This window comes from Prionailurus bengalensis, chromosome E4 (assembly GCF_016509475.1).
Source record: "Prionailurus bengalensis isolate Pbe53 chromosome E4, Fcat_Pben_1.1_paternal_pri, whole genome shotgun sequence".
Classification (NCBI taxonomy): domain Eukaryota; kingdom Metazoa; phylum Chordata; class Mammalia; order Carnivora; family Felidae; genus Prionailurus; species Prionailurus bengalensis.
The window spans coordinates 65,547,674-65,574,577 of NC_057360.1; the positions used below are offsets into that span (position 1 = coordinate 65,547,674).

General features: G+C 46.1%; 2 protein-coding genes across 3 annotated transcripts in view; one reads left to right on the forward strand and one right to left on the reverse strand.

The window, feature by feature from the left end:
- Nucleotides 1-20,903, forward strand: part of SPTA1 (spectrin alpha, erythrocytic 1) — a 65,621-nt gene extending 44,718 nt beyond the window's left edge. The window contains exons 37-52 of one of the 2 annotated variants that reach the window (XM_043567675.1): nucleotides 169-289; nucleotides 791-912; nucleotides 1,677-1,809; nucleotides 5,469-5,567; nucleotides 6,503-6,665; nucleotides 7,218-7,294; nucleotides 10,449-10,658; nucleotides 13,163-13,459; nucleotides 14,500-14,612; nucleotides 15,786-15,803; nucleotides 16,291-16,342; nucleotides 17,336-17,523; nucleotides 18,439-18,492; nucleotides 18,877-19,023; nucleotides 19,636-19,780; nucleotides 20,292-20,902. In XM_043567675.1, the coding sequence (XP_043423610.1) occupies nucleotides 169-289; nucleotides 791-912; nucleotides 1,677-1,809; nucleotides 5,469-5,567; nucleotides 6,503-6,665; nucleotides 7,218-7,294; nucleotides 10,449-10,658; nucleotides 13,163-13,459; nucleotides 14,500-14,612; nucleotides 15,786-15,803; nucleotides 16,291-16,342; nucleotides 17,336-17,523; nucleotides 18,439-18,492; nucleotides 18,877-19,023; nucleotides 19,636-19,780; nucleotides 20,292-20,417 (2,065 nt within the window). In that variant the 3' untranslated portion in view covers nucleotides 20,418-20,902. Of the gene's footprint in view, nucleotides 1-168; nucleotides 290-790; nucleotides 913-1,676; nucleotides 1,810-5,468; nucleotides 5,568-6,502; nucleotides 6,666-7,217; nucleotides 7,295-10,448; nucleotides 10,659-13,162; nucleotides 13,460-14,499; nucleotides 14,613-15,785; nucleotides 15,804-16,290; nucleotides 16,343-17,335; nucleotides 17,524-18,438; nucleotides 18,493-18,876; nucleotides 19,024-19,635; nucleotides 19,781-20,291 lie in introns of both variants that reach the window. The other variant, XM_043567676.1, reaches the window with a different exon arrangement.
- Nucleotides 20,904-25,903: 5,000 nt separating this feature from the next.
- On the reverse strand, nucleotides 25,904-26,845 carry LOC122475804 (olfactory receptor 10Z1). The gene has a single exon (XM_043567904.1). The coding sequence runs from the start codon at nucleotides 26,843-26,845 to the stop codon at nucleotides 25,904-25,906; it is 942 nt and encodes a 313-aa protein (XP_043423839.1).
- Nucleotides 26,846-26,904: the final 59 nt, after the last annotated feature.

Genomic DNA, 26,904 nt, shown 5'->3' on the forward strand with positions numbered 1-26,904 from the left:
GATTAAGCCGGGAGCTTGGCAGAAAGCCTCTGGCACCAAATACCTTTGTGGTTACCAGAATTTACCACCTCCTCACCCCCCAGCCACACACCCACTCTTAGAAAACCCTCGCTCTCGGATGGCCTCACACGTCCAAACTGCATTTGGGGTTTCCTTCCTTGGTCCCAGGGAGAAGCTGTTACGAGTGAGCTCCCAGGACTACGGCAGGGACCTGCAGGGCGTTCAGAACCTGCTGAGGAAGCACAAGCGCCTGGCAGGGGAGCTGCAGGCACACGAACCCACCATCCAGGTAGGAAGAGTGGAGGCGATCTCAAGCCCTCCCTCGTGCCGCAGACAAGCGGGGTGAGGCTGCCTCACGCAGAGGTGGCCTGCGGGCGCACAGAGAGCTGGGCATGGAGTTCACAGGTGTTCTTCCCTCCTCTGCCTGTTGCCCCCTAGGGACAGAAGGGGTCTGTGCGGAGACCCATGTTTTCCCCTGGAAGGGGCACTTTCAACACCCCACGCACTGTTGCTGGTGTTAGGATGCAGGCTGGGACCTCTGGGAAAACTGTACTTGAGCCGAGCCATAAGGGAAGGAGACAAGTCTGGGTCTGGCTCGGCAGCAGGGTCACCCTGTGACCGTGAATAATCCAGAAAGCGGGTCATGGAGTGTAGCCTGGTGCGAGCACTGGAGATTGTAAATGATGTGAGGGTCGGAAGGGCTGGGTACCTCGTTGGGGGGAACGATGACTAAATGGAGACAGAGGGAGAGAGACCGTGGAGTAGTGTGACATGGGGGTGTGTCCTTCAGAACATTCTGGATGCGGCAGAGAGGCTGGGAGACAAGGCTGCTGTGGGGCGAGAGGAGATCCAGGAGCGCCTGACTCATCTTTTTCAACAATGGGAGAAGCTCAAAGAGTTGGCCAGCACTCGGTGAGTTGGGGATCGGACGGAGGCCGTTGTCTTCCTGGATTGTTGGTATTGGGCTTAGCATTGGCTGCTCTCCCCAGCTCCCCGTCTCTGTTGATCTTCAAAGTCCCTGTCCGGATGTCAGTGTTCCACTCAGCTTGCCCCCTTTTGCCCCGGGGAAGAGGCCAGGCAGCTGCCACCGCCACGGCCTCGCCACCCACCGGCTCCTGCGCTCACGGCTATCGTGGTTGTCCCCACATGCCAGCCATCCTTCTCACCGGGCCGTGGCCCCCGGGTCTGTTTTACTTTGTATGACCCACCCCGCTCCCAGCCTTGGCCCTATGTGCAGCCCCTAGGAAGCAAAGAATGAGAGGTAGATTTCCTCCCTTGTAGCCAGATGGCCAAAGCAAATAACTTCTGCCTATAATTCCATACCTGTTGGCAGTAGGAAGATGTGTCTTGCTGGGGAGTAGAAGGAAACATCTAGCTTTTTGTGGTGCCTTCACTATATAAGAGGCAGCACACAGAATAGAAAGAGACCTTAGCTCACTGACGCTGTTCTCCAGCTGGGCACTCGTGTTTGGACGAGGCTCCCTCCCAGCAGCAAAGACTCCCAGGGAGCAGGAGATGCCACAGAACAGGACTTCTGGGGTCAGGGCCTCCCCCTGTTCACAGGAGCTCAGATCAGATTGTCCTGTGCGTCTGCCTCGTGCGGCTGTGCTCCTCAGTATAGTCCCCCACGTGCTGGCTTCTCCCCATCCTCACTGGGGTTCACTGCCCTGTTGCAGAGGGCTCCGACTGGAAGAATCCCTAGAATACCTGAAGTTCATGGAGAATGCTGAGGAGGAAGAAGCTTGGATCAGTGAAAAGGAAGCTATGGTTGCCCGAGGGGGTTCTGGGGACACACTGGCCACTACTCAGGTGAGTAACAGGCTGAACGATCGATTTTCTTCCCTTGGATTTGAATATTTTCTTTCTTTTTTTAGAAAGCATATTTATTTATTTTGAGAGAGACAGAGACAGAGAGAGAGTCCCAAGCAGGCTCTATGCTGTCAGCACAAAGCCCAACGCAGGGCTCAATCTCATGAACTGTGAGATCATGAGCCGAGCAGAAAATCCACAGTCAGACGCTCAACCGACTGAGCCACCCAGATGCCCCTGATTTAAATCTTTTCTTAAGAAGTCAACATTTTCATCCATGAAAAGAATCGTTCTCCTGGTGGGAGAAAACGATGACGGAAATATGGGTACTCCTGCCAATTTTAAATATGAAAAATCAAGGTCCGAGGATGCAAGCAACTTGCCCAAGATCACAGAATCAATCGGGTGTGAAGACAGGACTCAAGTCTCAATCCCATGATTCGTGAGTTCAGTCCTTCATGCTTACAGGCCTTCCCTCACAGAGGTAGGTTTCCTAAAGATTCCCTCAAATGCTAATGTTAATTGGAAACATTCTCATGCCTGGCCACTCGTTGCATTTTCCAGAAAATCAAATTTTAGAAGGGCGACCTGGCAGGTAGACTAGTTCTGCAACTTAGAGACACCCTTGTGAATACAGTATTGAGTTTTCCAATAAAGAAATGACCCAGTGGTCCATGTGATCTTGAGTTAAGATGGAGTTTTAGAGATTTTGAGAAGGTGATCATAAGATAATGATAGTCTTGGGACCTTGAGGTCTCCGCCTAGTAGCCTTAAAACTTAGGGATTTACCGAGAAGTCTCTGTGGAGATTCATTCACTCTTACGTGATGACATAAGGGAAGGCTCACACTGGCGATGGAAAACTTAAAACCTGCACGTGGCATGAAATCCCCACCACTAACTCCTCTCGTTTGGAACGTCTTCTGGGACATGTGCACACACTGCACATGTATGAGTGGTTTAAGCTTTCGTATCAAACATTCCCAAGGCTTTGCTTTTCAAAATCAAACCTTACGTTTTGAGAACTGTAGGTACCCGTGCAGTTGTAAGAAGTAATACAGAGAGGTCCTATGTGCACTTTACTCAGTTTCCTCCCGTGGTAACACCTGCCGGCACTTCGACACTGACAGAGTCAAGAGGCAGCACGTCACCGTCACCACCTTGCAGAACACCGTCCTCCCTCTGCCTCCCCCTTAACCCCAGGCAACCCCTAATCTAGCCTACACCTCTGTAATTTTGGACGTATGAAGAATGTTGTATAGATGAACGCATACAGTCTGTAACTTTGGGCAGTTGGCCTCTCGCACCAGCGTCGTTCCCTGGTGACTCGCTCAGGCTGTGTGTGACAACAGTTCATTCAGTGCTATTGCCAGGTGGTATGTCATGGCGTGGATGTCACCTGTTGAAGGGTGTCTGGGTCGTTTCCACTTTGGAGCTGTTACGAGTAAAGCTGCTATCGATATCCATGCAGGGGCTTCCATGTAAACGTGAGTCTTCCTTCCTTGGGCATAAATGTCCAGGAATCCAATTGCTGTAGGATCACTGCATATTTGGTTCTGTAAAAAAAAGTATGTATGCATAAAAATATAAAAGTGTTCAACTGTTTCCAAAGCGGCTGTACCGTCTTACCCACTCGCTGGCAGCGCGTGAGTGATGGCGCCTTCCAGCACATTCTTGCCGAGATTTGGTACCGTCACCATTTTTTTTATTTTACACAATCTGATAGGAGTGTGGTGTATCTCCTTGTGGTTTCAATATTCGTTTCCCTAATGGCTAAGTTTTTGTGTGCTTATTTGCTGCCTTATTTTCTTCAGCGTAATGTTTGTTTCCTTTAACTGTTGACCTTCTGTGCTTCTGTGTCAAAAATGCAAACTTTTGGCCTCGCCCAAGATCATGAAAAGCTGCTATGTCTTTTTCTAGAACTTTAGAGATTTATGTGTTCATTTTAGGTCCATTAGCTGTTTTGAGTTCACTGTCATCTGAGATGAGGCATCGGGTGTGGTTCATCTTTGTGCCTGTGACTGTCCAGTGGCTCTTTGTTCCGCAGGTGTCCCTCCCGGCCAGCCTGTCACTTTCACGCCCACTCATGCTGTTCTATTTGAAGTGCGGCTTTTGTAGACCACATATAGCTGGGTCACATTTTTAAAGCCATTCAGCCAATCTTGATCTTTCGATAGGTACACTCAGACCATCACATTCAAAGACTCATTTTAATGAAAAGTTTTGCAGTAACATACAAATTCCAGGAATAGATTTTTATGAGGATTTATTGCTAATAATCTTCACCATTACCTTAAGATACCTATCTACCTAGCCTTTCTGTGTCATCTTTTATCAAGAAAACAATTGGTCCTCTGGGTTTGGGGGTTCTTGGACCCGTATAGATTGGCAAATATAAGAAAAGAGAGTTGCCTACCTGTCGTTGGATTTAGATTTCCTGCCCCCAATCTCATATTCTCTCTTTGTTTAACATGTGAGGAGAAGAGAAGATATTTCTGATCAACTTCTTACAACTACAAGAACCAGAAAAGATATATTTAAAGTTAAGTTTTAAGCTTTGGCCTTATCAACTTTTAACACAACATTGAGGAGGCTACTTAGGACGTAGGAATATATTTGAAGGAGGGACACCTAGACTTTATTTAAAGAAGCATGAATTAGATGTGAGGCACCTGAGCTGTCCAGAGTGTCCAAGGGGAAGCACAGAAAAGAGATTGGAAACAGAAGGAGATGGGGTTAAAGAGACTTTATTTCATATATTGTGTGTACGTAAAACACGGCTAAATCAGTCTATCTTATATTGTGGATCAGTATCCAATCTCCATGTACAGTTTCTGCATAAAGATGAAATATACAGTCATCCAATATCATGTAGTGCATCTTGTATTTAAAGAAATAACCATGCCTAAGAACACCTTGTATCCTGAAATTCTTTTGTTTGAAAAATGTGGCAGTTAAAAAGCGTGTTAGTCACACAAAATCCATTTCTTCCTGTGGCCCAGGCTAGTATGTGGTATAGAAGGAAAAGTGGGCAGGTGCTTTGGGGACAGGACCAGGAGGAGACAGCCGAGCCAGCTCAGGCCCTCGCGGATGGAGGGTGGTGGTGGGCAGGGCTGCCTTGTCTGGAAAACACTCGGGAGAATACAAAGAAGGAGGAGACTCACTGCTTCCGGGCTTTGTCCACACTCCTTTCCCCATCCTACCAGCAGCAGTTAGACCCAGAGAAGTTCAAGACTGAGATTCGAAACAGCTCAGCACCTTCTTTACCTGCCTTTATGCCCACTCTTAATATAGGATGATACTTATTCTTTTTCTGTGAGATACAGCATTTCATGGAATTATGTACATTTCAAAATGGAGGAATCCGTGTGTATTCCCTTGACCAACACTCTCATTCCAAAGTCCAGAAAAGCTTACGTTCACCCTAGTAAGTTAGAAACAGTGTCACTGTATTCTCTTCTTTCTTTTCTGGTAGGATTGCCCTTTTTGGCAAGTGGAGAGCTTTAGGGGAGGCATCTAGTGGCACTGTGTAGGAAAAAGTGGACGCCCCCCTAGCGTAGCCAAATCGTTCCTGTGAGTTGCATCAACGGGAGTCAGAATATGGGTGGGTTAGATTGTCCAGGCTTGGATGTGTCGATTCTCATGGACTCATTTCCACAGAGCTTGCTAAAGAAGCACGAAGCACTGGAAAATGACTTTGCCGTCCATGAGACCCGAGTGCAAGATGTGTGTGCTCAAGGAGAAGATATTTTAAATAAGGTGAGTACTTCAGGGATTCCAGGCCAAGATCATTTTCCAAAAGGGATTGGTCCAAATACAGAATCACGAGCAGTGCTAAAACCATACGCTGAATTTTATTTTATTTTATGTTTTTAATATTTTTATGTTTATTAATTTTTGATGGAGAGAGAGAGAGCACAAGTGGGGGAGGGGCAGAGAGAGAGGGATACACAGAATCAGAAGCAGGCTCCAGGCTCCAAGCTGTCAGCACAGAGCCCGACACGGGGCTCGAACCCACGGACTGTGAGATCATGACCTGAGCCAAAGTCGGACACCCAACCGACTGAGCCACCCAGGCGCCCCCATACATTGAATTTTAATAATCTCTTCCTAGCTATCTTATTTTTGTCCTGAACACATAATTATCTGTTCAGTCGCTGTTTTTTGGAAATTCTTTTTTCTAGTTCTTACAGGCATATCTCTCAGACTTCCTTAAATCCCCTGTTGACCCTCTTACTCACTGTAAGACATTTATAAACATCGTATTGCGTGCTTTGGTTATAGAGTATTGTAAAAACATAAAGAAGTTCTTTGTGCGCCTTTAGGGAAGAGGACCACACTGAAACTCCTTTGTAATTTGAGAATCATTCTTTGGTACAAATGCTTGTTTTTATGAACTCTCACTGATCTAAGTACTATACAGAGATCCTTAAACCGAGGGGACTCTGGCTAAGAAAGTCACACTCATGTGGCCCCACACAAGAAGATCTCCTAAATGCTAGAGTGGAAGTAACCATCCCGGCACGGATGAAAAATACAATAATACGATAACTGCTGTCGACCCAGAGGAGAATAGTTACGTATCTGTAATGAGAGAGATGCCACCTTTTTATCATACTAAAGAATTCAACTTCTAGCCATGGACATCCACCAATGTGTATCTGTTCCTTCTCTTCCCCATCTTGGTGTCTCAGGAGAAAAGCCAGCACACGGAGAAGGTAGCCACCAAGATACAGACTCTGACCGAAAAGATCCCTTCTCTGGCTAAGGCGATGGCTGTTTGGAAGTTGCAATTGGAAGATGATTATGACTTTCAGCAGTTCAACTGGAAGGCTGATGTGGTGGAGGCCTGGATAGGTATGGCATGTGAAGGCCAAGGTCCTTGGGTGTGAGAAATGCTGGTAAATTCCATCGGTAGAAAGATGTGCATGCATGTGTGCATACACACACACACACACACACACACACACACACACATTCATCCCTCCCCCCCCACACACACACACACAAACATGCTGAGGGGTGACTGAGGACCAGAATTCCATAAAACACATTTTTGGGGAATTGGTGATTTCGCATGTGATATTCAGAAGGGCAGAGCTATAGCAGAACATTCTAAAAAAAATAGCGTGTTTGATTGCAGATCAGGCATGAGTTAAAAACAATTTTCCTTTGTCTTCCAAACCACCCAGAAGTGTTGGTCCCAGCTCAGCTTCAGTCAGGGCTGCACTGCATAAGTCCAGAGAGACCACCCATCAGCCCCCCACTGCTCCCATATTCAAATAAATGACTTACTCCCAGAGTCAGGAGGCTCTCTAATGGCTTGTAGGGAATATTCCTTTTCTCCTTACCAAAGCTGATTCAGGAGCAACCATGTTTCCCCTCTAATTAATCGTCTTTGCTCTCTAGCTGAGAAGGAAGCAAGTCTGAACACCAATGGCAATGATACAGACCTCACTGCATCACTTGCTCTCCTGGCAAAGCAGGTAAGGACAGGGCTGCTTGTGGGCAGGTGCCCATGGTGACCACAGCCCACGTGCACGGAAGCTGAACACTAGGATTATTCCATTCCCCAATTCTGTGGTTTTACTGTCTGTAGGACCTGCAATATTGTTCCTCTTTTTCTTCCCCATATGCATAATTTGCTAGTTTTTTTCTCTCTCTCCCTCCCCTCAGTCTTGCTGCCGCTGGGTGTGCATCATTTTTATTAGAGAACCAGCTTTAGGGGTTTTTTTTTATTGTTCTCTGTTATATCTTTGGATATTTATCCCACTCATGCCTTTTTATATCTTTCTCATTTTCTTTTCCTTTCCTTGGGATTAACTTCTTTCTTAAAAAATTCTCAAGGTGGATATTTATTTAGATTATCAAATATTTAGCCACTCCTTTTCTAATATTTTGATAAAAGGATATGAATTTCCCTGTAAGTAAAGTTTTAGCAGCACCTCACAATTTCATATGTTACTTTTGTTATTTTCACTCAGTTAAAATGCTTCTGTCATTTCTAATTTCTTATTTAACCCATTGGTTATCCCATATTGTATTTAGCTGAATTTCCCAACACTTGGAAATGTTCTTACTATCTTTTTTGACATTTATATCTTGTCTAATTCTACTTTGTTTTAAAAACACACCCTCTATTATTTTAGAAGCTTGGTGTACATCCAGAAAATAGTCTGTTTTGGTGAATAGTCTATGTCCAGTTGAAAAGAATGTGTACTTTGCAGTGTTTTTTGTTACCTGTCAGGTTTTGGTTGTGAATCATGTTGCTTAAATGCTCCATTATTTCTATATATTCTGAAGCTAAGTTAAAGGTTGTGTTGACATTTAGAATTATGAGTCATCTTGATGAACTGAATCCTTTTTATTCTGAAATGTTCTTTCTAATAACATTTCTTGATTTAAAGTCTACTTTTTCACAATCTAGAGTACCAGTGTTTTTGTTTGTTTGTTTGTTTAGTGTTTGCAGTCCATATTTCTATCCTTTGGTTGTTTTCTTTTTTACATTTATGTCTTTATATTTTCTAATTTTTGTTGTTTATTTGATACATGTATAGAATGCAAAATGATTAGCCTTGTAGCTGACACCTGCCTCCCATCACATAATTGTCTCTTCTGAGAACATTTCAGATCTACTCTCTTAACAAGTTTTAGGTGTATAATACAGGAGTGTTAGCTGTAATCATCGTGTTCTACGTGAGATGCCCAGAACTAGTCAATCATTTAGTTGGAAGTTTGTATCCTATGACCAGTATCTCCCATCTTCCCCCCCCCCCTCCAGCCCATGGCAACTACCCGTCTGCTCTGTTTCTCTAAGTCCAGCCCTTCTGTATTCTACGTGTGAGTGATATCAAGTGGTGTTTGTCTTTGTCTGTCTAGCTTATTTCACTTAACGTACGCTCTCAAGTTTCATCCAAATTGTCACAAATGGTGGGATTCCCTTCCATCTGGCGGCTGAATAATATTCCATTTTATACACATATCACATCGCATCACATCACATCACATCATCTTCTTTGTTTATTTGTTGATGGACATTCAGGTTGTTTCTGTATCGTGGCTAATACAAACAATTTTCCAATAAACATGGATGTGCAGAGTATCTTTGTATTTTAGATTGTCTGCTATAAATTTCACAGTGAGGATTGCTTTATTTATCTAATTTGATCATTTTGTTGGAAGCGGTGAGTCTATTTACATTTGAAATTTTTGTAATGTTTATTTATTGTTGAGAAAGAGACAGAGACAGAGCGTGAGTGAGGGAGGGGAAGAGAGAGAGGGAGACACAGGATCCGAAGCAGGCTCCAGGCTCCGAGCTGGCAGCACAGGGCCTGATGCGGGGCTCGAGTCCACGAGCCATGAGATCATGACCTGAGCCAAAATCAGACGCCCAGCCGACTGAGCCACCCAGGCGCCCCGAGTCTATATACATTTAAAGTAATGTAACTGATGAGTATTTACTTATGTTTATGATTTAACACTTCCATCCCCCATCCAGCCCCTACTTTTTGGTCAGGGACTGAAATGATATGAGACATAATTTCATTTTCTGGGGTGGGGACTTGCCTTTTTTTCATTGGCTCTTACTCAGGCCTTTCAAGGGTTTAACTAAACGCCTTTCAGGGGGGCTTCCCCTCTTTGTGTTTTCAACTCAGCGCTGTGAGATTAGCAAGGAGCCTACTTAGCATCTTTGACTTTTTGCTACCGTTTCTGCTGGGCTTCTAGGACTCCTGGCCTGTGCAGTTTAGGAATCTGTAGACACCTGGAGGAGAAAACAGACAGAATATCGAACCTATTTTTCTGAAGTTCTTTTTCCACCCTGGCTGCCCAATTCCCCAGAAACTGTCTCTTTAGCCTCCTGAGATTATCAAGAGCTCAGAGCAGCTGCATTGCCCTCAACCTCTTGGCCTGTGCGGCCTGCATGTCCTAGGGAAAGGTGACAGAGAATATTACTCTGACCTTAATACTGTTTCCTCTTCTCTAGAATTTTGATCCTTTGAGGTGTCGTTACCTGAGTTGCATTCTGCTCTCTTTCAAACAGCGGATGTTTTGTGCTTTTATCCAGCAGTTATAGTTATTCTCAAAGGGAGAATTAATCATATGCAAGCCACCCTATTAAATCTGGAAGTTCAGTATCCAGAACTTTGTGATGTTGATTTCAACACCGCGCGCGCACACACACACACACACACACCATGAATCGTGATCTAACTGAGCCCCGCAAGAGGTCTGTTGTCGGTGTGTATACCTCCAAGATCTCTGATAGTGCGCTGTCTGCTACCAATCAGAGCACGAAACCTAACAGAGGATGCAAAAGAGTCTTAGAAAGGATGTGAGCTGGAGGAAGCATTTAGTTTTGACTCAAAAAATGTGGAAGATCGTCCCATGCTCCCGTATTCCCTTAATGTTAATATTACACCTACCCTAAGGTCCGGTTATAAAACACACATCCACTCAAACTCAGCCATACTTCCAACCACAGACATTCACTTAAGTCTCGAAGTTACGTCTCCTTCTGCTTGGTCATCACTCTAATCCTTTCCTAGACCTTGTCTTGTCCATGATAAGAACCCAGGTGTGACTGGCCCCGGGAATCTGGGTTGTATCTCCACTCACAGCTTCTGTCTGGGTCTTTCCCAGGACACGCTGGACGCCAGCCTACAGAGCTTCCAGCAAGACAGGCTGTCAGAGATAACTGACCTGAAGGACCAGCTGGTGGCCGCTCAGCACAGCCAGACCAAAGCCATTGAGGAGCGCCATGCTGCCCTGCTGAGGCGCTGGGGGGAGCTGCTGGAAGCCTCTGCAGCCCACAGACAGAACTTGCTGGAGAAGCAGCTTCCCCTAAAGAAGGTAAAGAGAGAGAGAGAGAGAGAGAGAGAGAGAGAGAGAGAGAGATGACCCATAATCAGTCGTCCACTATCTGTATATTCTATTAGCCATGGAATCCAGAAATAGATACTGGAAACCCTGTTTGGGTAATCTAGAGACATTTTAGTGAGTGCATGGAAAGGATCAGGAAGGCATTCTTATTTTTTTAATTTTTTGTTAGTTTTTTTAATGTTTATTTAAGAGATGGAGAGACAGAGTATGAGCAGGGAAGGGACAGAGAGAGAGAGAGAGAGACAGAGGGAGATGCAGAATCCAAAGCAGGCTCCAGGCTCCGAGCCATCAGCATAGAACCCGATGCAGGGCTCGAACCCACCAGCCATGAGATCATGACCTGAGCCGAAGTCGGACACTTAACCGACTGAGCCACCTGGGCGCCCTGGCATTCTTACTGAACAAGAAGTTATTTTTTTAGATTTTAGGGTTTTTTTTTAGATTGATAGGTTGTGTTTTTTGTTTGTTTGTTTGTTTGCATGTTTGTTTGTTTCTTTTAAGACTGACTTGTCAGTTGTCCAGCTGACTTGAGAGAGAAGCCAGGCACATGTAGTAGAAGAAGTAGGTGGGTCAAAGGGTGAAAGGTCCTAGTGTTTGAAAGAACTAAACTGACAGGCGGGAGGTAAGGCTGTCCTTGGGCTTTCCTCTAGCCCAGACACAAGGAGCACTCAACCAGTAAAACCTGAGTTCCCACCTTGTGTTGATCTTTCTTGGCTGGGAGACCTTGTATATGTCCCTTAACATCTCTGAGCCTTGATTCCTCCATTTATGAAATTGGATCATATTATGACTGTTTCCTGCTGGTCTGTTATGACTATTAAGAGATAATGGCTCTGAAAATGCAGTGCAAACCACTAAGTTCTATGTAGGTATAAGCGATGAAAATGTTCTTTCTAGTGGTGGCCGCTAAGGTATTGGATGTTGATCACAAAAAATACCAATAATAAAAGGAAGTCAGGATGGTCAGTGACATTACTGAGCACTCCTAGGCCATAAGTATTATACCAGGCAGCAAGTTAAGGCAGGCAGGGGAATTAGGAAACAGACGCACGGACAAAAATCAGTCAGTCTGGATGCTTAGCTAACTACTCTGTTGGTATGGAACCTACAGAAATAAATCTTAAGTGAAAAATTAAATCAATTTGGGGGCAACTTTACACACATATATGCATTCTAGATAGAAAGATGCTTTACCTTCTGATTCTATTTAGCTTAATTTTTGAACTGCAAAGAGATTTGCTATTTTATTTTCTGATTATAAAATCTTTGTAAAATACTCAGGTGATCCATAATATTACAAAAATAATACGAAATACTTCACAGGTTTTTTTTTAATTTCCTGTATAGGAACCAAGTCAATTTCTCTGTACTGGTCTATTTTTAGCATATACATTGCCCAAATGAGTACAGGGTAAGATGTAATGGTGTAGTACCTTTGTAATCTCCCTTCCATTTAGGCCAATTTTTTCCTCTTTAACCAACATATTTGGGGATGAAAACTCATTTTCATATTTGCTTAAGATAAATCTCTTGGGACGTATAAACTGCTGAGTATGTATGTATGTATGTGGGTATTTTAGAGGGAAGGAGAGAGAGAGAGAGCATGCGGGAGGGGCAGAGGGAGTGAGAGAAAATCCCAAGCAGGCTCCACTCTGTCAGCACAGAGCTGGATATGGGGCTTGATCCCACAATGCGAGATCATGATCTGAGCCGAAATCAAGGGTTGGATGGCCAACTGAATGAGCCACCCAGGTGCCCCAAATCTATGATACATTTTAAATCCAAAACTAGTTTTGATCACCAGTGTTTGGAACAATCCATGCTATTTCTGTTGTTCAGAAATTCAGAGAATTCAGAGTCATTGAGAGCATATGGAGAACGCCAGACAGTAACCTAGGAGTAAGGGTACAGACCAGAGGGAGGGTGGGAGCTGGGTTTAAGCAGGGGCTTCAAGCACGAGCTGAGCCCTGAACAAGTTCTAGAAGGAAGGCAGGAAAAGAACTCAGTACAGACAAAGAGACATCAGAGAGGTGTGGATAGACTGGCCTAGCCCATAAATGATTTGCTTATTCAAACGTTCATCCATGCATTCATGTAACACTGATGTTTGCACGTTCCCTGTGTGACAGGCAGAACTGGAGCACAGACTTCAGAATAACAAATTGTGAAATCGTATGGCTGAAAATGGCCCTCGCTTCTTTCGGACTCTCGGAGTTAAAACAATGTTAAGAGTCCTTCCGCCTCCTTACGTGCAGACAGTGGAGGCCTCGGCTACTCTCAACCAGGGTGCCAGGCCTCGAACTCGCCTGCCCGCCTGCTGAGCACATGGTGCTCGGTGGTTTCCGTTCTTCCCTCCCACAGCTGCTGACCCGCCTAATATTTGAAGATGGGCGTTCTTCTTTTTTATATCCTCAGTCTTCTCTTTTGCTGAGGGGTTTTATCGGGCAAGATGGAGGTGACTTTTTCTTCTGCAGGCTGAAGAGCTGTTCATGGAATTTGCACACAAGGCTTCCGCTTTCAACCACTGGTGTGAGAGCGCCAAGGAGGACCTGTCAGAGCCTGTGCACTGTGTTTCCCTGAACGAGATACGGAAACTGCAGAAGGACCAGGAGGCCTTCCTGGCCTCCTTGGTGGGGGCCCAGTCGGACTTCAACTATTTGCTGGAGCTGGACCAGCAGATTAAGGCCTTAGACGTGCCTTCCAGCCCTTACACCTGGTTGACGATGGAGGTGCTGGAGAAGGTCTGGAAGCACCTACATGACATCATCAAGGTAACGGCACACGGCAGAGACATTCTTTTGCTGTGGCGAGCGTGACCACCTAATTTAGTATACAAGTTGGGGGCCTTTGGAGAAGGAAAGGATGCTATTAATAACCACGTTGGGACAGCAATGGAATCTAAGAAAATGTTGGAAATATATCCACAGTAAGGTATAGCCCTACGCCCCAGAGCTCAGACACTCTCATGCCTCCGGGTGGTGAGCAGTGATTCAGGGAGGCGAACACAAGTTCCAGGAGGTGGCTGTAAAAATGGGCCATGGAGGGGAACCTGGGCGGCTCTGTCGGTTAAGCGTCCGACTTCAGCTCAGGGCTCACGGTCCGTGAGTTCGAGCCCCGCATCGGGCTCTGTGCAGACAGCTCAGAGCCTGGAGCCTGCTTCAGATTCTGTGTCTCCCTCTCTCTCTGCCCCTCCCCTGCTCATGTTCTGTCTCTCTCTGTCTCAAAAATAAATAAAAACATTTTTAAAAAATGGGCTATGGAAAGTTCACGAGGTTCGTATATATGTCCACAGTCTCTAGAATTCCCCCATCCAAGGCACGCATTTTATACATACCTCTAAAGTGCCTTTTTTTAATGTGTTCGTGTTTGTCTGTCTATAATGACATTTATCATAGAAACTGGAGAAGATATTAAAAAGCTTAGCAGAAAAATTTCATGAAAATATCACCAATTTTAGATGGCAACTCTCGTTACTACCTTTCCCTAAAGGAAGGCTGCTTTCCCTTAAAAGGCTCCTTTTATGTTCATTTAAATGAAAATTTCACCCAGAAAACAAATGAGAAGAAAGATGATTTGCCTTTATTACTAGCTTATTTGTCACTGGGCTTGGTCTTACAAATGCATGATGGGAGCTTCCTTCTCCTTCGGGGGCGAGGAGAGGGAGGGATGACATAGGAGCACGTACTACGTGCTTCCGGAAGACAGGTTAGATCAGGGGAAGATGTGCAGCTGAGAATAGCTACAAAGCAGCTATTTTACTGCAAAGAAAGGTCTTCAGCATTCACTCTTCTCTCTGTGATTCGGGGTTTAGGAACGGGAGCAGGAGCTACAAAAAGAGGAAGAGAGACAGGTCAAGAACTTTGAGATGTGCCAGGAGTTTGAGCAGAACGCCAGTGCCTTCCTTCAGTGGATCTTGGAGACCAGGTGCGTGGTGCTGTCCCCAAACCCATGATCCCTGTGTCACCACGGGGTGAAATGCATGTCTGAGGAGAGTAGGGGGGGGGGATCCTACAGGATTTATGGTGTTCTAAAGTCACCAGATCCTGTCTGTGTTTTTCATCTGGAATTGATGGTTTTCTATGTCAGTCCGTGCAAAAGCAAGAAACGAGAATTTCGTGCCACTGCCCGTCGTGTTGCCTTCCATGTTCTCTCCTTGATACTCTCATTTTCCCCCGTTGCCTGTGATTAAAGTCTAAAAACCATAGCAGTCCCTTATGTTGGCACTTTACAAAGTGCTTCTATACCCGTCATCTCCCTTAACTCTCAGAGAGACCTTGAAATGTGCACAGAGCCGATTCGATTATCTCTGTCCCCAAGTGTGGGAAGAAGATCAGTAGACGAGTTGACTTGCTCCAGGTCACGTGTGTATTTATGGGCACGACCAAAGGCGGAGCCTACTGTGAACACCTGCTATGAAGCTCTCAGGCTGCCCCATAGCTAAAAAGAAGCCGTGGTGAAAATCAGTGAGATAATAGGTGCAACCTGCTTTTATTAAATGCAGAATGTCCTATACATGACATTAACATTTGTCACATCTTCCGGGGCAAATGACCTGGAAAAGAAGAGACTTGGAAGGTATAATACATTAGCATAAATGTCAAGGTTTGTAGGCCGTCTCCAGCAGGTGGGTCAGAAATGTGGTCAAAGTGGTGGTTTCGACAGTCCGTGATATATACCGACTGCTCCCACAAACCCAGCAAGGAAAAACCAGACAATGAGCAGAAAGCAATCCTGTGTCATGTCCGAAACTCATGTGACAGAGGGCAGAGAAAGCAAAGTGCATCATCCTCTGCCTCTGGTGTGGTCCCTCCCACCCACCCCCACCCCCACCCCCACCCCCAGCAGTGTGTCCCTGACACCTCGCATTGTCACCTGACACCTGAGCTCTTCTCCATCCCAGGACAGGAGGAGCCGCACAGAGGCTCCTCTGAGGGGGCGAGACTCTGGGGACAGTGCAAAACAGGTTCCTCTTTTCTGGTTACAGAAGATTTAGAACATTTCTTAGATCTGAGGAAAGAAGATCATTGAAGTCATCCATGTTAACACGTGGTTTCTCTTTTCTCTCTTCTGATCGCTGCTCCCGACCTCCACGCCCAGGGCTTATTTTCTGGATGGGTCAGTATTTTGTGTTACCGTGTTTGTTTTGTCATAGATGTGTCTGTTATATTCTGGAGGCAAACGGAGGACTCAGCATGGGGCATCTTTGCCATCGTCACCATCAGATTGAGATGGCACCTACGTGGAAGCATGGGGTGGAAAGAGAAGTACAGGGTATATCATCCTGCCCTGTACCCCCGAGGGGGAGACTTGCCCTTGTTAGGTTAAGGGTATGTCCCAGAGTAAGAATCAGAGGGACTACGGCAGCCTTCTCACAGGCACAGAAGAATGAGGACAGACCTTCCTTCCCTTCTCATCTGTCCAGCAACTTGCTAGCTGACAGAAGGGTTTGGTTTCATGAAAATCTGGTGTGAAAATTCATTCTGAAGAGGCCATTATAATAAGATACAGAGGTAGAGAAACGTAGGCTGTCAGAATCAGTCCGTCTGGGTGAAATCTTGACCTCTGATTTTATGAGTAACATTTTCCTCTGCTTCTCAACTAGGTCTTTGCTCAAAGAGACGGGAACCCTGGAATCCCAGTTGGAAGCAAATAAAGTAAGTAATGTTGAGCATCAGCTGAGGATGTTGCCAGAATTACAAGGAGTGCCAGGAAAACCGGGAGAACTTTTACGTGAACCTAAAGGCAACCCTAGTAGTACTTTTAGGTACATTTCCGGGCCTGAAGGTCAACAGCTTAAGGTTCTAGTCCCAACCCTGCCCGCCATTTGCATTCTAACCATTGACTGACACTTCATGGACAAGGACATCGGTTCACTTCAATGTCTGAACCTGAGTTTTTGTATCTGTACAATGGAGTTCATAATGCCTACATCATTATGATTAAGATGATGATTACGAATGAGAGCCGGGGTGCCCGGATGGCTCAGTCAGTTAAGTGTGTGACTTCAGCTCAGGTCATGATCTCAAGGTTCAGGATTCGTGGGTCTGAGCCCTGTGTGGGGCTGTCTGCTCTCGGCTTGGAGCCCATTTCGGATCCTCTGTCCCCATCAGATCTTTCAGATCCTCTCTGCTCCTCCCCGGTGCCTGTGCACATGCATGTTCTTTGTCTTTCTTTTTCCTCTCTCTCTATTTTTGAGAGAGGTATAAACTTAAAATAAACTTAAAAAAAAAAAAAAAGGAAAACAGATACAGAAGCTCTGGGCCTACGATCTGGAGCATTCCCCAATTTCTGTTGTCATTTGACATGGGAAAATAATACGATTGAATGTAGAGGATCTCTCGAGGCATCCTGGAAGTGCTACTCCTCTCTCCTGCAGCACGTAACTGCTAACTCTTAGACTTCTATATGGCAGATGTCCAGAATGACAGACGTCCCATCACTTAACCTTCCCACCATCGCATAAATGAGGAATACAGAAGTGGACCTCTTGAGCAGTTCATTTTTCACAGAGGACAGGAAGATGCTTGAAAATCATTCAGGAGCAGGCAGGGGAAACCCAAACCCATCAGCTTCTTAATCTTCTCTACCATCGCCTGGTTCGGAGCTACCCTGTGTGACCGCTCTTTCCTTTTGTCGGTCTTCTCTAGCGGAAACAGAAGGAGATTCAGGCCATGAAGCGCCAGCTGACCAAGATTGAGGATCTGGGAGACAACTTAGAAGAGGCTCTGGTCCTGGACATCAAGTACAGCACCATCGGGCTGGCCCAGCAGTGGGACCAGCTCCACCAGCTGGGAACGCGGATGCAGCACAACCTGGAACAACAGATCCAAGCCAAGTACTGTGGACCCGTGACCAGGGCTGGGCAGGGCGTGGGTGGTACTGGGTGTCAGGAACTTAGTGAGCCCCGAGGGCTAGAGTTTGGGGTACTGTTTATAAAAGAGCTGCTTCGGAGGTAGTACACACACCATCTAAAGACTAATCAATATTCTCTTTCTCTCCCTCTCTCTCTGCTGCCCCACAGAATGACGATTTCTTTTTATATGAGAATCTATTTTGAGACAGGAGACAGAGTCCCATCCCCCTGAAGCTATTCGTCATTCAGTTCTCAGAGTCCCTTGTTCTTATGTGATCTCTTCAGGAAACAGTCCCTTTTGTAAAAGCCTGTCTCAGATGTCTAGAATGCAAGAAATAGTCAAGGTGGAGAGCCAGAAGAGCAAAATTTGCTTGTTTTTCTAAATAAATTAATTACATCAAAGCAGCTTGAGGTGTCGATAACAATGACAGTGTTATTATCTAGACAAGGGATTGGCAAGCTTTCCCTGTAAACAGACCAATCGTAAATGCGTCAGCCTTGGAGAGCCATGTAGTTTCTGTTGCAACTACTCACTCTGCTGTTGTAGAGACAAAGGGCTATTAATAACCCGCAAATTCATGAGCGTGTACGTGTTTCAATAAGATTCTATTTATGGACACTGAAATTTGAATTTCGTGCAACTTTAATGTTGAATGAAACACTTCTTATTTTAATTATTTCCAACCACGTAGAGAGGTAAAAACCCTCCATAGCCCATTAAACTGTGCAAAAGCAAGTGGCAGGCTAGATTTGGCCCACAGGTCATAGTTTGCCAAGCCCTGAACTAGATGATCTGAATAGCATATTATCCACCGACATCCCTCTCTCTTCCACATGGCAAGCCTTCCGATGTTTTTCTGTTTCATTTCATGGGCCAATTCATGCTTTTCCTTTCAGAGACACCATAGGTGTGAGTGAGGAGACACTGAAGGAGTTCAGCACAACCTATAAGTGAGTAGATCTTCATAGTTGACCCGTTCTTTGCTTTCCAACACATTCAGAATGAATCTCCAAATAACTAAATTTGTCCCCTCAGTGTGGCTTGGTAAGATCTTAAATGAAGATCTAGATGTGTTAATGAGCCTCAAGTCACGGCTTTGAATGTGTCTATGAGAATTCCTGGACTTGAGAAAATGCATTTCTCTCATGCTCCCCATTTGACTGTCTTTACTCCATCCACCGGGTTAAAAATAGTGCAGAAACACAGGCAAGCTCTCCACTCAGCCCTCTGATGACCTGTGGCACGTTAAAGCCTCAGCCAGTCCCACAAGAACTGTCCGTTTCTGTTCTTACCTGGTTCTCCATGGAACTTGACAAAATGGTTTTGTTCTTCAGACATTTTGATGAGAATCTGACGGGGCGCTTGAGTCACAGAGATTTCCGGTCCTGCCTCAGAGGACTCAACTACTACCTGCCCATGGTGGAGGACGATGAACCGGAGCCCAAGTTTGAGAAGTTCCTGGATGTCGTCGATCCAGGGAGGTAGGAAGGAGACCGAGGGAATGGGGCTTGGAGACCAGCGCAGAGAGTGAAATGATCCATAAAACATGACTCTGTTAACTCATCTCGGGAATAGGAAGACACAGACTGTATAGACATGAGTTGGGCAGCCTTTTCTGCCTCGGTAGGATCAGCTCCAAAGTGCATGGCACTGATTCCAGCTCAGGCACAGCCCCTGCAATTTGCTCGATTCCTGCTTTTCACTTTTCATCTATGAATTTCAGCTGGTTCTTGAGAGAAGCATCTTTCCCTGTAAGGTCCTAGGATACCCAACTGGCGGGGGTGGGGTTGTGTGCATGGGGGGTGGGGGTGGGGTGGAGACAGTCATGAAGGTGCTAGTTCTTTCCAATGCCAAGGATGCCACAAGACCAGAAATTGAGGCCTTCGATTCAACTTGAAAATCTTGAAGTGCCTGGGGACTGGGGCTGGTGGAGACTTGCAGACTGTGAGGGGCATCCGGCCAGAGGGCTCCCCCGGGAGCAGAGGCTGGGGCCGCAGAAGCTGCATTGGCTTAGCTGCAAGGGTGTGGGAAGCAGGGTCAAAACAGAGATCGCAGCCCATGTTCTCAGAGAGCTGAGCCCATTCGTCCCCCAGGAAGGGCTACATCACTCTGGAGGACTACACCTCATTCCTGATCGACAAGGAGTCAGAGAACATCAAGTCCAGCGATGAAATAGAGAATGGCTTCCAGGCCCTGGCAGAGGGCAAGGCCTATATTACCAAAGACGACATGAAGCAGGTCAGATTCCAGTTGCACCCATGGTCGCTGTGCTCCCATAGTATTCCAGAGCTTGCTTACTTGGGGCCGGGGCAGCCTCCCATTGGCAGCTACCCTCCCCCACCCACCTTTTGTCCTCTTGGCTCAGACACTACTGCCAACTTGTCATTTGCTTTACTCACCTTTCATTTTGTCTTGTCCCAGCCTAAAAATGTAGAGTCATCCTCTAATGACTGTAGCAGTCAATTCCAAACCTGAAACTCAATTTGGAAAACTGTTTCCTATCCCAAAGTTTATGGAATGGGATAAAGTGTGTGGTCAAAGTGAGAGGGGAGCCTCTGGGTCGGGGCTGGTTGAAAAGATGGGCTGGTCTTACTCCTGGGAAATTACAGATTTCAGAGAAGGTGTGCAGTGGGAACAGGGCCGGCTGCTGCTTCTAAGTCTCTGCGGTCCCTAAGGTTCAAGGCCTATCGCCAGCCCCAAGGAGTCAGCTGTTTTTCATCCCTGGGACTGTATCTCTGTTTTGTTTCAGGCCCTAACCCCAGAACAAGTGCAGTTCTGTGCATCACATATGCAAGAATATGTGGACCCGCGAGGCCAAAGACACCTTGCTGGTTATGACTACGTGGGCTTCACCAGTTCCTACTTTGGCAACTGATAAACAGCTTTCCCGGGGTCATAGAAAATCTTGGTGTGGTGGGAAGTACTGGGGGAGGAAGGAGACAGGCAAGTATGGGGGGGAGGGAGATAGTCGTGTGTGTGTGTGTGTGTGTGTGTGTGTGTGTTACACTTATTAGAGGACCTGGAAAAATCTCAAGCTGGAGGATATAAGGCATTAACAGAGTTGGAGGAGAGGAAGCATCACGGGCTTATTTCTTACGCAACCAGTGACTTCTCAGGGGTCAAGTTCTTTATTTTTTCTTGTTGGAGTCTACACATTCTTTATTACTTTGTTTTGTTCTGATTATGGAATAAAATATTTCCTTTTGTAAAAAAAAAACCCTCATATTTAAGTATTTCTTTTTAATAGGGCAATATGAAGTAACATGTTACAAATGTGAGCTTCTGTATTTCTGAGAATCACACAGCCATCTAAACATGGGCAGGTAATTACACTGTGAACAAGGGCCAGGGTGGAACGGATAAAGTCCAAGACGAGTTACAAAGAGCTTCTCTTGAGTTTTGGAACATGTCTAAATTCTTACCTTTGAGGGGTGCCCAGGTGGCTCCGTCCGTTAAGCGTCCAACTCTTGGTTTCGGCTCAGGTCACGATCTCGCGGTTTCGTGAGTTCGAGCCTGCAGTCGGGCTCTGCAGTGACAGCATGGAGCCTGCTTGGGATTCTCTCTGCCCCTCCCCCACTCACTCTGTCTCTGTCTTTCTCAAAATAAATAAATAAAACTCCTACATTTGGAAATGAAGATATTTGACATCCTGGAGAACCCCAATACTTGTGTCTGTAAGAAGAAGAAAAATACCAGCACCTGTTTTCCTCTTGATCTGTCCCTTTTCCATACTTCTCCACTAGAGAGGATGTCATTAGTCTCAGAATGGTGAGATTCTGGCCAAACAGCGCTTCCTTTTGTACTCTGTGTCCTCACGTTTGCCCTTACATTTTAATGCAATGACAAGATTATTGGTTTTGATTTCCTTCTGCCTCCCATTAGAGAATTCTAATTCTCTAAGAAGAGAATTAGTAAGAAGTAGTAGAACTGTTTCCAAAATGAAGAATTAAGGAAGAAAAACAAGAAGAGGGGGGTGCTGTCTCCAAAAGGTGTTCAGGCCAAAGCTGACGTTCTGTCCAGACTTGTGAAAGCCGACGGTGTCGTTTGCTGGAGAGAATTCTTAGGTCAGTCGGCCTTGTACCTTGTGCTAGTATCCCACACGATGTCCGCGGCCAGCCCCTGGATATTGCTACCTGATTATCGCCTTGTCCCAACTCATCCTTCACACAAAAGTCAGTCCTTCCTCAGCCAGGGACAAATTCTGTCCCTGGAGCCACTTAAGCGAATCTTTGGTTAAAACCAAAAAGCTATCTTTGCTGCTAATAATGTATAAAGCTTTTTACTAAGTTTTGCTTAAACATTTGGAGACTACTGAACATGAAAATCAAAAAGGATTTGAAGAAAAAAACCACTTGATTATGAGTTACCAAGAACGGTTGCAGTTGACAAAAAGCTAGCCCAATGGACCATCACAAACGGTATCATTAATATCACACTTACCAAGAAGTAGGGAGACTCTAACAAACACGTGCTTGTAATGAACAAAGGCAAAGGTAAGTATGGTTCCATTCTCGTCCCGAGCCTCCCCCTCCCCCAAGTATCTGCAAGGCCTAAATCAGATTATTAGGCATGATGGATGATGGGTCAAGAAATGCTCTTTAAGGCAAAGGACTACTAGCATTTCATGAAAGATATTGGGTCATATTGAGGCCAGAGGAGATAATATTTATCTGATGAATCAACAAAAGACCACAAGAAGATGATGAGGTCAGTCACATACAGCTCCCTCTGAAGTCAGATTCTGACTACCTAGGCACACAAGTAAAAATGGGAATGCAGGGAGCAGCATACATAATTTTGTTGGGTCTGTAAATATTCAACTTGTAACAATTAGAACTCACATCAAATGTCCCTCGTGATTTGGGTTTAAGTTCCACCTAACTGATACTCTAGTTTTTTTTTTTTCAATTTTTTTTAACATTTTATTAATTTTTGGGAGAGAGAGAGAGAGAGAGCTGTCAGCACAGAGCCTGATGCAGGGCTCGACCTCACAAACTACAAGATCATGACCTGAGCCAAAGTCAGATGCTTAACCAACTGAGCCACCCAGATGCCCCAATACTCATCTTTTATTAACTTTCTGTTCACTAACTTTAAACTGGAGCCCTTGACTTAGTCCTATTAATTCTTTTCTTTACAACATATAGAATGAAGCCTGTTTCAGAGCCCCAGCCCTACAGCTAAATCCGTGGGTGTTTTCATGATCCCTACTGCTCAGTTGTGTCTCTATAACTCTTCCACTCCTAAAAGAATGCTCCCCTGTACTTTTAATGCACCTCTCTGACACCAGGCATTTGCCTGGAAGCTGTCAGATTTCTGTTTCCTGTATCCAGGCCGGTTTCCCAATCTGCAATCTTCTCAAGGCCCAGGATCCGGATTCCTGCTTTCTCCAGTCAGATGCTGTGCCAGGCAACAGCCCTGTACTCCTGCTTGTCCAGTTAAATCATGGAAGGCAAGATGCAGGGCACTGCTGGTCCCAGCTTCCACCAACATGAATAGGCAGCCTCAAGTGATGCTGTCTGGAAGCTCCAAACAATAACAGATGGCTGTAAGAAGTGCTCTGTGCGTGGCAGGCTCTGTTCTGAAAACTTTATAACAATCTTCTCCAAAAGAGCCCTAGAAATCAGATGCCACTGGGGGGGTGCTGGGTGGCTCCGTGGGTGAAGCAGTCGATTTCGGTCCATGGCATGGTCTCATGGTTTGTGAGTTTGAGCCCCGTGTCGGGCTCTGTGCTGACAGCTCGGAGCCTGGAGCCTGTTTCAGATTCTGTGTCTCCTTCTCTCTCTGCCCCTCCCCTGCTCTCTCTCTCTCTCTCTCTCTCTGTCAAAAATAAATAAACATTTAAGAAAAAGAAAGCAGATCCTGCTATCATCCCATTCTATGGCTGGGAAACGGAGGCACAGAAAGGCGAAGAAGCTTGCCCTAGGTCATGTGTGCAAAACGTGACAGATCAGGGCTTTAACCTCAGGAAGTCAGATTCCAGACCCTCGTCGCTTAATGGGCTCCTTAAGGACCATGAGTTGGGCACATGTGGTCGTGTTCACATCGGAGGGGCCTCTGTTTTGCTGTGTGTGTGTGTGTGTGTGCGCGTGCATGTGCCTGGAGGGATGATTTATTCTTTGTAAGAAGCACATGGTCACTTATTTAACCAAAGGAGGGAATTTGAATCACCTAGAGTGATTTCATAAACTCTTTCTGCCTGGCCCCACCCCAGGTCAGTTGTAGGCTCTGTCTGTAAGGATGGCTCCCAGGGACACCTATTCTGAACAATCGTTCCACCCCCATGTGATTTTTACGTCCTTCCAAACTTAAGACTACTACATTTGGAAGTCAGTAGGACCTTTGAGTATTACTTACTAATTCTTGGAACATCTTTTCCCACCACTGCTAGGTGTGCATTTAGGGAATGCTGTGCTAGATGGACTGAATCGATTTGGGAAATGAATTTGCTCAGGCAGCCTCAGTGCAATGGGGAGATTACTCCCAGCCCGGAGTGAAAAGGATGCGAGAGTACCCAACTTCTCTCCAATGACCCAGGCCCTTTCTGCCATCTGACTAACTCTCCTACCTCTCCCCAACCTGTTCTCTTCTCTGGGATCTGGCTCCCTTCTTCCCAAATTTAATTTCCATAAAGTTCTAACTGGAGTCTGTGTTTCTTCCCTGAGAACATAGAAAAGTATGAATTCTCATTTGAAAAAAAATCCCCCCAATATGAGTTTCTCTCAACTCTTGCCCCCCACTGCTCATTCATTGCTGAATTATGTGAATTCGGCATTTTCAAAACCTCTTATGTTTCATAATTTTCTTCAGCTTCCAGCCCCACTATCCACGTTCTGGTCTCCATGCCTTTCTGTATGATGATGATGATGGATTTCTTACTGATCTCTTTGCCTCTTTTTTCTCTCTGCTGAGATCTGTCATCCTCTCTGCTGCTGGATTAATCTTCCTGAATCAGTTTCCAGACGCCACTCAGCTCTCTGCTCAGAGGTTTTACGGTGTCCTCTCTCCCACTGCCGAAGGCATCAAGCCTGAAGAAGGTATTGCAGCTGCTCTCTGCGAAAAAATGCCTTCACCCAAGCCAACTTCTCAGCACCACTGGTGACGCATTTTCAGCATCTCTGGACAATTCACCGAACTCTGACACAGGCCTAGATTGCCTTGCCATTGAGACTTTAGTTACCCAATTTTCTCTTTTAGCAGATTCTTCCTTCCCACTGACTGCATTAAAACTTACCCATCTGTGAAGAACAAGTTCAAGTATCACCTTAGACACAAAACCTCTGAAATCCACTGATGTTAACCCTGAAGTCTCTGATTCTCCATGGAAATTAACCTCTCCCCAAACTAAAAGCTGATATTACGTTGCTTAGCTCGTTATCAATAATAGCAACCGACATTTATGGGAAGATGACTATGATCCAAGTACTGTGCTAAATTCTTTACATGCATGGTTCCGTTTAGTAAGCCATGCAAAACCACCAAGGTACAGTCATTTTACAGATGAGGACGTTGAGGCTGAGAAAGGTAATGTAACTTACCCAGCATCACACAGTTAGTTACAGGGCCTGCATTCAAACTCCTACCTGACAACCGTGCGAATTCATGATACCTTTACTTACCCCTAAGAATGTCTGTGCACGAGATATTACATGTGGAAAGTGTAATACACAGGACAGTGTATCCACCACAGTTTCTACAGGACAGTGTCCGTGCTAGGGAGTGAGCCAAGCAAGGAGGTCCTTAACACCAGAGATCATGAGGCCAACACAGGGCACAAAGAAACAATGAGCCAGAGATAGATGGGACAATAATATAAAAAAAGATGAAAGGCACCCTCTGGGGGAGAGGAAAAAAAAACCCTACCTTTTCATTTAACAGAGCATTCAAACGAATCTGTCAAATAGATTCTCAATGAATTTCGATCTTGGAAGAGCATTATAGGTAGGATAGTCTAATTATGCAGTGATTTTACGAACATCAACAGTATCCCTGATAGGGCCCCAGCCAGCCTTGCTTTGAACTTGAAGTGCCAAGCTGCTCTCTGTTCAGCCGAGCTGGAAAATTCTTAACGAATGGGGTTTCCGTGGTGGCGGCTCTTAGGCCGAAAGTGGAAATTCAGATTCTGAGCTCAGTGGGAGTTAAGCACCATGGACAGAGCAGGAAGACCTGCTCCGCTCCCCCAGCAGCCCTCCCCCCCCGCCCCCCACCCGCACCCCGGGACTGTAGGCTGCAGGATTGGGCTCTCCCAGACGGTTGGGGATGGGACAGCTTTGACCTGAGACGCAGAGTATGTGGCCGGTTGGCCTGGGTTCCTGTTCTCAGTCCAGCCTACGCAAAGGAGGCTGAGCCACGGGAGAGCCTTCATCCTGCACCCAACAACCTCCCTCGGAAGGCACTTCTCAGGGCTGTTTGCACAGCCCGATTCCTTAAACTATAAACAATAGGGTTGAGGAGAGGGGTCACCACAGTATAGGTGACTGCAATGAGCTGATCCCGCTCAAGAGAGTAACTGGCTTTGGGCCTCAAGTACATGAAGGAGGCACAGCCATAGTGGATGACGACCACTGTGAGATGTGAGGCACAGGTGGAGAAGGCCTTCTTCCGCCCCTCAGTGGAGGGGATCCTCAGGATAGCTGCCAGAATGTAGGCGTAGGAGATGGTGATGAAGGAGAAAGAGACCAGGAGGACCAGCAGGCTAAGGATGAGGATGCCCAGCTCACTCGGGCCTGTGTCCCCACAGGCCAGGCTCAGCACGGGTGGCGTGTCACAGAAAAAGTGCTGGATCTCGTGGGAGCCGCAGAATGGGAGGTGGAAAATGACCAGTGTCATTCCCAGCCCAAAGAGGTACCCACTCAGGAAGGAGGTGCCAACCAGCCGGGCGCAGAAAGGAGGATCCATGCGGCTGGCATAGTGCAACGGGGCACAGATGGCCACATACCTGTCAAAGCCCATGACGGCCAGGAGGAAGCAGTTGGTACAGGCCCACGAGGCAGAGAAGAACATCTGGGCAGCACAGCCCTCATAGGAGATGGCCTGGCCCCCCATGACCAGGCTGGAGAGCATCTTAGGGATGATGCCCAAGGTGTAGCAGGTCTCAGAGAAAGACAGGAAGGAAAGGAGGAGGTACATGGGGGTGTGCAGATGGCTGTCCAGACTGATGACCACAATAATGAAGACATTGCTGGTCAGGGTGACCAGATACAGAGAGAAGAAGAGTGCAAAGAGCAGGAGCTGAAGCTCCCCGAAGCCGGAGAAGCCCAGGAAGACAAAGCCCCTCCAGGCGCTTGCATTGGTCTGCCCCATCCTCGGTGGTACCCTCATAGATGTGTGGATCCCTTCCCCCTTGTCTGTAGATGCCCCGC

Coding starts and splice junctions, on each gene's coding strand:
- LOC122475804 (XM_043567904.1), bottom strand. CDS start 26,845: ATGGGGCAGACCAATGCAAGCGCCTGGAGGGGCTTTGTCTTCCTGGGC.